At 39.3% G+C, this 11,587-nt stretch overlaps 1 protein-coding gene across 1 annotated transcript in view; it reads left to right on the top strand.

Moving 5' to 3' along the window:
* The first annotated feature begins 4,688 nt into the window (after positions 1-4,688).
* Positions 4,689-11,587, top strand: part of spon1a (spondin 1a) — an 84,798-nt gene continuing 77,899 nt past the window's right edge. The window contains exons 1-2 of the mRNA XM_079339352.1: positions 4,689-5,346; positions 6,242-6,348. Coding sequence (XP_079195478.1) covers positions 5,115-5,346; positions 6,242-6,348 — 339 coding nt within the window. The 5' untranslated portion in view covers positions 4,689-5,114. The remainder of the gene's footprint in view (positions 5,347-6,241; positions 6,349-11,587) is intronic.

Below are 11,587 nucleotides of genomic sequence, written 5' to 3'. Positions count from 1 at the left end.
TTATACAGAAATACCAAGGACTGTAAATCCACCAAAGCTCAGGATATATCAATCATAGCTATTCAGACATTTAATTGTTCAGATCTGAAATAATGTAGGCTGTAGATTACTGCATTACATGCTTAGGGATTACTTTGTGACAGCACTTGAATATGTGTTCATCCTTCTCTCCTGCCTGTATTCTAACTTATTCTCCTTTAATTAGTGGGAAACTGAAAGGCATATCACATTCTCTACGTTTAGTGCTATTGCATGGTAAATATGGCTGAAAGAATGAATGAATTGACTTTATTGTCCTCTTGGGGAAATTCTTTTCCACAGCACGACTTACTGCCAAACAGACCCGTCCCACCACAGAACATACACATACAAAACACTGAGTATAACGCAGCGTAAGACAGAGTGCGGTCTGTGCTGTTGCAGAGGAAGATGCGCCATAGAGGCTGTAATAGCTCAGCACTGGGGAGCTCGACTGTTTAATGAGCAGTCTTTCCTTTTCCAACACGATCAAATCAGAAGTTATTTTGATTTTCCCTCTTGACCTCTATTCCTCTCGGAAACAACAACGCAGCAGGTTTTTTTTGAAAAGGCTTTTGAAGAAGCAGAGACATTCAGGAAAGCTTTGAGAAGAGTGGATAATCGAAGATGCATAGGAGAAAAGAAAGCACTAGTATTGTGTTCTGACAAATGCAGTAGTAATAATGATAATAGCGCAAATATCTGCATAGACAGAAAGTGCCATTGGCAAAAATAACAATTATCAGTTCACAGAAATTTCCTTTTGATTGTGAAGTAAAAGTCATAGACCCAGAATGGAAGTCTAGGTTGATGTTTGACTCATATTGTACCTGTATTTTTCTTTTATTGTACACACATCTGTCTGAAAGTATTTGAAGAGAGCTAAGGGACTTGCTCACGACTGCTTTTCTGAAATAAGATCTGTGCTTCCCTGGTGATAGTCCAATGAATATAAATCCAACACCAGCAGAAGGTTAGCATAGCTTAGCACAAAGTCTTGAAACTATGTGAGTTCAAAAATGGTGTAGTGATTTTTTTTTTTTTTTTTTAAAGATTTATTTTTGGCCTTTTTGCCTTTATTGATAGAGTCAGAGGACAGTGGATAGAGTCGGAAGGGGGAGAGAGTGGGGAGAGACATGCGGGAAAGAGGCCACAGGTCGGACGCGAGCCCGGGCCGCCCGCGCGAGGAGCAAGGCCTCGCAACATGGTACGCGCGCGCACGCTGCCGCTGCGCTATCGGCGCCCCCCGTTCTTGATTTTGTGCTGGTTGCCTGCCAACTGTTTGAATTTTATAATATATTCATAGGGTGTTTTGTAAAGATTAAACAGATAATGGGCTGCTGTCAGGAGGATTTGTTATTTTGGAAGGGCTGACTGTTTGCATCTTTTTATTGTCTTTTTAATGAGACATGTTCACATTATACTTACTGTAGCTTTACGTTTAAAGGACACACATATGAGTTACATCCAAAAATGCTAAGAACACAAAATAATTTCCAATATTTCAAGTGTGCCCAGCAATACTAAAAATGCTAATAATTTAAGCTCAACTTTATTTTAAGTGAGAAGAAAGCATTTCAGCACTTTAAGAAAGTATGTTTTTTTTTAACGATAGCAGCTGTTCAGGGTTTAAAATCTGTGTCAGCAGCTGACTTAACAGGAACTCCTGTTTGAAACCGCTGAGATGTGCTCTCTTAGATGTGGCTGCAGTCACGACGCTTCATAGCATAGCAGCAGGGGGTGGCACCACAGGGGAAAAACACATTGGTTGTCTGGACCAAATCCACAATTTCCCAGTTTGGGATCAATAAAGTACATCTACCTATCTATCTTTCTATGTAACCACTTCATGTGCTGATAACATCACAATCACAGATCGCATGTGTTCTATCAAACTAATATTGGTGGTAAGGGAGGAGAAGTAAGTTAGGTTATGACATGTGGAAAGTTAAGTGAAGGGAGGCCAAAGCTGGTGACATTTTCATAACTAGACATTTCACTTACCAGACTCTAAATTTGTACCTACCTCTGTGGCAACGAGCAGAAGTTTTAGTGAGCTTTAAATACTTTTAGATAACACTTGTTTGTCCAGAACAGAAAGTACATTTTAAGAGTTTCTGTTGCCACATCCCTGGTCCTCTCACATGTTCCTGTTAGTGACACAGACCATTCACAGTCTCCTTTGCCTCTAAGTGGCTCCACTGGAGATTTTGTGGGGCTGGGTGTCACGCAACAAGAGCAGTTCTGAACAGTTGTTGAGGAAATTACAGCTCATAATTTATTTGACGTCATAACTTATATTCTATTGACTGATTTGGGCATTCAAAGTCTATTACTTCTCGTACCTTATGTAGAGATTTCATACAGTATGTATAATATCTATCTTGAGCTTTACATCTTAAACTGTTATTTTTTTAGACAGCAGGGAATAACCGACCTGTACACCAAATCAGTCACCTTTCCCCCCACTGGTAACAGGGAATGTAGGGATCTTGCAGTTATTCTTCAGATATATGGTACACTTTGTAAAAAAGGCAGGTTACTACCTGAGGACTGACAGGGGTGTAGAGATTCAGCTCAGCAGGACTGTGAGACAAAATGCTTTCATGACACCTGCTGGTGTAGTGTTCTTTCCAGACTCTATTCCATTCCGTCTCCCATCATCCATCCATCAAACCCAGCAGTAGATGCTCAGAGCATAGCCACTCTACATTTGTCAGTGCCCATCAGAAGTGGTAACATTCTCATTACATGCCTGCTGAACCATTTGAAGACTGAAATAAACTCTGGGAGTGTTTGAGAAAATGTCACAAAGGATCAAATGTGGCAGAGCATCTCAGCAAGATTTAGAAAAAAAGAAGAACAAGAAGAAGTAGAAGAAGAAAAACAGGAGGGATACATCAATACTTTTCAGTTGAATGCTTCACACCTGGTGTTGTGCTGTATGTCATGTTTGTTCCCCACTGATTCAAGAACTCCTTGTGAAAAGACAGCTGCCAAAACCAAGATTCTTAGGAGATATGGAAGAAGAAAAGCAAAGAGGAGAGGAAGAAGCTGAATGTTTGGCAGCACTTTGAGTCCAAGACAAATGTTCCCAGTGGGACAATAAAGTGTATCGTAGATAGCAAGAAAAAAAGCAATAAGTAACTAGGAGAGTCTTTTTTTAATTCCTTTGCCTGTTAATAAGACACAGAGGGTTAAAGCAAAGTGAAACACAGAATAAATAAAAAAGCAATTAGCCTCTTGTTTTTTATCAAGGTTCGGTTTCAACGCCAATTATGTATTTTAAGGCAAGCTCTTCAATTATTAAATGTGCAGAAACTGGTACAGATTGGGTGATTAGCAGGAATGAAGCAAACATTAAAACCATGCTTTTGACCAAATATCCACAACTGTTGATATAATAGCACTGCACGCTTGTTTTCTTTCTCATTTATTTATCACCATACCCAGACACGAAGGACACTTTCCCTACTGCAGAACTCTTGGTCATGATTATTTCCAGCAGCGGAATTTGTATTCTGATCATGATGTTTGATGTTCTGAAGTCTCAAGGTGTAAAGTGTAAAGCATGTGTGAACATCTGCGTGATACCATGGAAAAATGAGAGAATACATTTTTTCACTAAATCTACAATTTATCCAAAAATCATATTTTGAAATCCAAATCAAATGGGCATTAATGTTTTTCCTCCCAAAGGCTTGACAATAATAAAACATTTTGACCTGAAAAAAATGGAAACATTGCATGAGGTTTTTTTTTTTATCATCTTCACAATAAGTGAAGTCTCTACTTTGCTCTCTTCTTAAAGTCCCTATTTGATGTAATGTTCTTCTCACTATCATTACAACAAAATGGGGTTAAAAGCTGATAAAATCATAAAGTACCTTGATTTTTCCTTTCAAAGATCCACCATAAATAAAAAAGAAAAGAAAATGAAGATATCTTTCACATGAGGATTTGCAAACCATATAAATAACAAGGGTTTGGACGATGTACACTTTCCTCAAGGCTTCATCAGCAAAAAAACCATTCCTGGATTATTTTACATTTATCCTCAGCACAGTTTAGTGCATCTAGAATATAAAGCAGTGGGTTTTATGGCATACTATATGTTCTATAGCCTTTGTGTTCATTGTTAAATTTTGTCTGCCAATACTGGTAAGTTTATGTCCCATAATGTAATCTCTCAGTAAATCATATAATTGTAATTTGTTGTAAAAAGGAATAAACTGGGGGTTTTATCTTTGTGTATTCAAAAGTAGTTGGTTAATGAGTACACACTGACGTTGTGGTGTTTTTTTTCTGAAATTACCATATAACCTTTCAAACTGTATTTTTTTCTTTACCGTGTTTTAGCCATGTGTATTAAAACAAGGTTAAAGGTTGGCGACAGTGATGCTACGTCCTTTTTTTCTTGACTGTAACATTCTTATGTTGCCTGATCTGAGATTAAATGTCGACTATTAGTATATATTTAGTTCCACCAACCAGTGGATTCCACACTTACAGAATTGTTTAATTAATTACCTAGACAACCATGCTTATAAATTATCTTGTGTGTCTATGTGTTCATGTGTTCTTGAGTGATGATACACACATCACACACACAACACAACCAGAGTTCAGTCCAAGATTGCAAATTGCAAACGATTCAAACGCGTTGCTTCCTCTCTGCACTCATTGGTGGAACCGTTTGTCTTTGTTATCAATCTGTTGGTTCAGTGGATTCTCCTCCTCGTCTGTTTGTAAATAGCTGCGCTCCTGCTGCCCTGGAGACAGACACACACCGCTTACTCGATCCTCGCATGGATATTTCCTCGCTCGGACCTCTCTCTGCCCAATCCTAGACGCTGTGCGCAGCGTTCAGTTCTCAAAGAGCTCGAGAACACAGCAGATCCTAGTCGGTCCTATTCCTCTCTCTGTGTGTGTCAGTCACACAAGAATGGATCTACCTTCTTAGCAGAACACAAGTCTACCTCAGCAGTTTGCAAGTTTGGCTCTCGTTGAAGAGTGAACAAAAGCGGGAGGCTTCTTCCCTCCAGACGACATCCCCTCATCTCCGCGCATCAACTTGGCTGTCAGAAACCTTCACGATGATAGCAATCTGTCTACATTCACGCGTTCTGCTCCTGCTTTGTTTTGTCTCCTCTGCAACGTGCAATATGTTTGCCTTCACCGAAGAGCCCTCTGAGAGAGCCGGGAAGGCAGACGGGTATTGTAGTCGGATATTACGGGCTCAGAGCAATCGGAAGGAGGTCAACAACGAGTTTCGTCTCCGCGTTGAGGGAGATCCGGAGAGCTACCAGCCAGGGAGCACATATAGAGGTTGGTCTTCATGCGCGAGATTTACGCACACTGCGTTTGTTGGCACTGCACTTGTAATTTCCTTAAATAACTTAATGGTGGGCAATGCAAACTTTACACTAGTTTTAATCAACTTTACGAAGGAGGACTCCTTATTTAAATGCCATTAGAGTTAACTAAAGTTGGTTAAAAAGAGAAATCCTCCATACATATGGGGAAATGCACATTTTAAATGGTGGGAACAATTCCCTTTAGGCAGATGACAATTAAAATTAATCACTTTAAACTATTTTATCTTATCGTAATTCTCTTTCATTGGTTAAAATACATTATTAAAAGGCATACGTCCCCGGCTTATGGGAGTTTAAATGTAAAGTTAATGGATACTGTTAATGAACATACGCCATCTGCTCTCGTTGGCCAATTCCCCCAGGATAAACTAAAGCATAAATAGTCCAAGCATCCAAAGTCGAATAACTGCGGATGCAAAAGTAATAACAGTCCCATGGAATCCAAGTATTTCTAATTAAACCTTTCATCCAGTCTAAAAATAATTAATTTATCAGTATGAAATTTTGAAAGTACGACAGTTTCTGATCACATTGACACTTGCGGGGAATTGATTTTGATTTGAACATGAATAAATGTAAAATTATATTCTATTAGATTGCAAAATATATTAAGCATCTAAAAAAAAAAACCCAAAAAACAAATGACCAGGCTGCGACAGAAGCATTTAATCATGTTATCTCCATCTTTAAGAACAGGTGAAAAACTTCAGCAAAAAAACAAAAAAACTAATACACTTCAGAATACATTACCCTTTTTACAACATATGTTTGGTAAGGAGGGAGAATTCTTCCAATATCGATGTCTTTCACTAGATGCCTGTTCTCAATCTTGTTTGCTTCCGTAGTGACTCTGTTTGCATCCAGCCCCTACTACTTCAGAGGGTTTACTCTTATTGCCCTAAAGGAAGGTGCAGAAGGAGACAAGGATGAGGACTACACTGGACATTTTCAGGTAATGTAACAGCGACAAATATGAGCAATTGTAACCCCCCACTCACACACACATTAGTATGTTCTTTTTTTTCCCAATAAATGAACTCATCCTAATCTAGCCACACGCGACTTTACTGTTATATCACCCCTATCTTTCTGTTTGACAAGCACTGTGCAGGACTTGTGTGAAGAAGAGAGTGAACAAAATAATCAGATCATACAGAAGATGGGCAGGTTGGGGCTCTTAACACATTTTCTTTTGCACAGCCTTTCTGTCTTCACATGTCAGAGCATGAGTATTCTCACCTCTCCTCCTCTAATAGGCTTGATAGCATACAAGGAATACTCTCAGAACAGCTCCCACGGCCATGCTTTACAAGCCTGTGAACATGTGGGTGAAATTTGAGAAGTTATATCTATTTGTTTGTGCTCGTATGTACTGTATGTAGATGAATGTACAGGTGGATATCGTGAAATATTACAGGGAAGGTCCACCTGGAACAGGCCTATTGTAGGAAGTAGCCTACGTATAATATTAATATTTACATTTTGATTATAATATTAATATTATAAATTATTAACTGTTATGTTGTTGTAGCGATAACATTCACAGTTAATAACCTGGTTGCTGACCTAGTTTTTGCTTTACCTCACTTTCCTATTCACTTTTAAATCAATTAAGGACAATAAAACTTAAAATAACATAAGAAATTGCATACTCTAATTATCAAGTTTTATTACCATGAAGATGAGCATATCTATATGGTTCGGTTTTAGTTAGTAGCATTGTGGTGTGACTATGTTTCCTGCTGTGCTGAAGATTTACTGGGATGCCTTGAAGCACAGATGCAGAGGTGTTTAGGGTTTCACAAGCCATCTATCACAACAACAGCAGTCGAGTTTCATTAACCTTTAAATCTGAATATAAGTTGCACCAGTATATAAGACGCACGTTGTTTTTGTAGGTCTCTCAGAGAGAAAGAAGGATTAAACTTTCTTCTTGAGTCACGATTTCTGTCATGTTTAGTAAAGTCAACAATTTGCAGTTTTTCAGATCACTATGCCCTGCAAATGTTTATTTCATCTAAGTCAAGGCTGCAATTTGAAGACATTCATAGAGATTCCAGTGCCCAAGATCACATCCCTTTTCAGCAGACCTAAAAGGACTGGCAAACAAATTCACGGCCAGTCCTTACCATTACTTGAAAAATTTAAATTTTTCTGTAAACAATCTTGTCAGATCAGATTTATTTTCCTTTGCAATATCACTATATCAAGTACACACATATAACAAAAATTACTTTTAGTAAGTGTGGAATGTGGAAGAGTAAAGGCAATATACCATGATAAAATATATTCCTGATGAAAAAAGAATCCAAGTCAACCAAGACCTCAGCCTTTTTGCAGCCCTTCTCTTAAAGCTGTATTTTTACATAGATGCAGACCTTAAAAAGAAGAAGTTGCTTAATGGTTTTAACAGTGTCTGTAGAGATTTCCTTTCAGAATTGAACCTGTCAGTTTCAGTTCTTTCCCGCATAAAACCTTATCATTTTATCAAAGCGAAAGTATAATGTATTGGGAGGTTTACTGAAGCTTCCACTTTGCTGTGGCACTCTCAGTGAACCTGAACCTTGTATATGGGACAAAAACAAAAAAAGTCCTGTGCACCTCATACCTAGTTTCCCAGAGTAAACAACAAGGTTTTTCTCAGCTTTATTTGTCCTTGCAATTGATTTCACGCTGTTGTTCAGTGCCGGCCTTGAGCATGCACCTCAGCCATGTGGTGGTGTTTTGCATGGTGCGATGGTTTGCTAAACATCAGGAGCAAAGAGTGTAAAGCACCACATCATTTAGTCAGTCATGTTCAGTCACTTTCTTCCACACATGGAGGAGGCTAAGTGCAGTTGTACACAGAGAATCATAGATGTGTTTGATAGATGTTTGATCGCAGCCCTTAGATGTTAGCATCAGAAGTAAGAAGAATAAGTGTGTCATTAGTGAAACCTGCCTTTGATTCGTCTCCAGCCAGCTAAGGTCTCTTTCACAGCTGCAGATGATCACCTGTCTTCTTGAAAGCCCCATGTGACAGTGCAGTAAAAATAAACTGCTGTCCAAAGAGATATCCCTCTACCATCACTAGCGCAGTTAGTCTTTCATGATTTATATATTTTTTGTGATAAAACACAAACTAACACACATACAAAAACACAACCAAACACACCAATTCTTCATTTCTGAAAGAGCTCTGGGTGGGCGGGCTTCCGGGCATTGAGAGAAAAAAAAAAAAGAGAGAGAGAAAAAAAGCCGCAACCGAAGACGTCAGGCTTTATTTAACATACAGCTCATTTGAAATCTGCTGGTGTGCCCCATCCAAGCTGTCTCTGGACAGCTCTGCTCTTGATGAAAAGCACTTTTATTGAGCTTTTCTTGGGGAGGTCGGGTGCCACTGTGTGCATTTCTGTGTGTGTGTCTCGTTGTTGGTTGGAGATTAAAACAGATGGCAATAGTAGTACCGTCTGGCACGACATCACATCTTAGCAGGGAAAAGTGAGAGAACAAGAACAGGCAAATGGTTTGTCTGAGAATTGAAATCAGTGTCATTCGGGTGCGACATACTGTATGGCATGATTGTCAGTATAATAAGCAGGTCTACAGACTATCATTCCTCAAGGATGAATGGATATTAGAGCAACAAAATGGCTCTCACAAGTAACCTCTTTGCAAATCATGCGATTTGTATTCATCATTCCAGAGTCCCCATTTTATTCAGGACTGAGCAGCTGTGGTAGAGACAAGCTCTGACTCAGATACAACAAATTCTTGCACAGACGAAACTCTGTCTTTCCAATATAGACTCACAGTTTTTTCTTCCTTTCACACATATTGGCTGCTTTTGGTTGAACATTTATAAAACCTGAAATAGACACATATATTGACGACAGGTCGACAGGTCACTTTGCAGCAAATTGGGCACTTAACTTTTGCAGATGGTGTTAAATACATTTCCAGGAGACTTTGCTTTGCTGGTTAACATGTGTTGCAGTCAAGTCAGGCTGGCCACAGGATGCCTGTTAGAAACCATGGGAACATTAGGGAGGGGGGAGTAGTAATCTGCCAGTCCAAGATGGGCCGCACACATGCATAGCACTTCCACAAACACACAGGTCCCAGGCTCTCTTTCTCCCCTTCTGACTGATTCCAAACACACACACACACACACACACACACACACACACACACACACACACACACACACACACACACACACACACACACACACACACACACACACACAATCCACTTTCTGAGGGGGCTCATTCATAACATGGCATGACAAAGGAAATTCTCTGCTGACAGCTTTATGGAGTGAGAAAGTCCTCCGACTTTACTGCCCTGATGTCACTTCCTATCAAACAGATCCTTGGTCTCTGGGCAGTGAATATTAGCCTGCCGGCTGTGCTCCCTCATGCAACCAGCTCCAATCTTTTCCCATACAACTGAAATCAATGAGATGCTTAATGTCTCAGGTGTGTACTATATGTGAGTTCTGCATGCAGTTGTGCTTGTATTTGACTTTTTACCCTTTAGCTCCAGGTAAAAGCCACCTTGAACCAACAAAACTGATACACATTGTTGAAAGTGAAAGAACAGCACAATGTGTCACCTATTCACTAGTTTGGATTAATTGCTTTGCTGTTTGGTGTCAAATGCCTCAATCAGCTCTTTTTTGTACTTTAACACATGGACAGAAGCAAGACTTTTCACCAGGATTGGATGTAAGAAAATTCCAGTTACTAGCACTATGTGGCCAACAGTCACCTGACCTACCTTTCTTATTCAGACAAAGCTTCTTGCTCTTTAAAAGTTGCACTTGTAAGTCTTTTCATTAAGGTAACTTTAGTTAGATGATACATAAATAACTGTTAAATAATTTCCCTCTGACTTCAACTGTTTCAATTCAACATGAGCTTCAGTATCTAGAATAGAATTAAGAATATGTTTTAAAATCAGCAGCTGCATTCAATCAAATTCAATTTATTTAAGTGAATTGGTTATTGAAGTCAGATTTTTTATTTCACCATCAGTAAAAAAGTTTTCATCTGCAGAAAACCACAAATGATCTAAAACCGACAGCCTGCCCTTCTGTAACAGCATGCGAGGAAAGCTAGATTTAGCAACATTGTAGCATTGTTTTCATATGGAGTGTCCTAGCTGCCCACCAATGACACAGTGCAATTTGTCACACCACTTTTACACTGACTTGTATGGCGTTATTATTGTGCCACATTGGCGAGAGGCCGAGGAGACAGTTCTGAGAGCGCAGTGGCCCTCTGCGAGCACATATTTTCATTTTGAACAGCAAATGTATATCTGACCAAACCAAAAACATGATCTATGCACGCTCAACTCTTTGCACACGCTCTCTCAACCTCTGCTCCGTGTGCTCATGATCAGCTCTGCGCTCAACACAGCGTCTCTGTGCTCTCAACTTGCACCTTGCGCTCTCAACTTTCCTCCTGAGCTCGCTGGAGGTGGCACACCCTCATTAAAAATGAAGCCAGCAGAACCAGCCAATCAGAGTGGCTGTTTACATCCAATTGCGTAGCTTCCAACGGAACTGATGTAGTAGTTGACATATATATATATATATATATATATATATATATATATATATATATATATATATATATATATAGATATATATATATATATATATATACACACACACACACACATATATATATATATACAGTACATATATATAATATATGTACTGTATAATATATGTATGTATATATTGTATTAAATATATATTACACATATATTTAACATATATATGTTTTTATATATCTATGCTATCAACACCTGCTTTACCAATAAACACAACTTGCAGGAGATCAGTTCTGTTGGAAGCTATTAAACAGCCATTCAAAATTACTCTCCCCCCCATCTCTGATTGGCTGGTTCTGCTGGCTTCATTTTTAATGAGGATGTGCCACCTCGAGCAAGCGCAGGGGGCAAGTTGAGAGTGCAAGATGCATGTTGAGAGCACAGAGACGCTGTGTTGAGCGCAGAGCTGATCGTGAGCACACGGAGCAGAGGTTGAGAGAGCGTGTTGAGCGCGCATAGATCATGTTTTTGGTTTGGTCAGATATATATTTGCTGTTCAAAATGAAAGCATGTGCTCGCAAGAGAGCCACTGCGCTCTCAGAACTGTGTCCTCGGCCTCTCACCAATGTGGCACAATAATAACGTCA

This window comes from Symphodus melops (genome assembly GCF_947650265.1).
Source record: "Symphodus melops genome assembly, chromosome: 3".
Taxonomy (NCBI): domain Eukaryota; kingdom Metazoa; phylum Chordata; class Actinopteri; order Labriformes; family Labridae; genus Symphodus; species Symphodus melops.
This window is presented reverse-complemented; position numbering and strand designations above follow the sequence as displayed.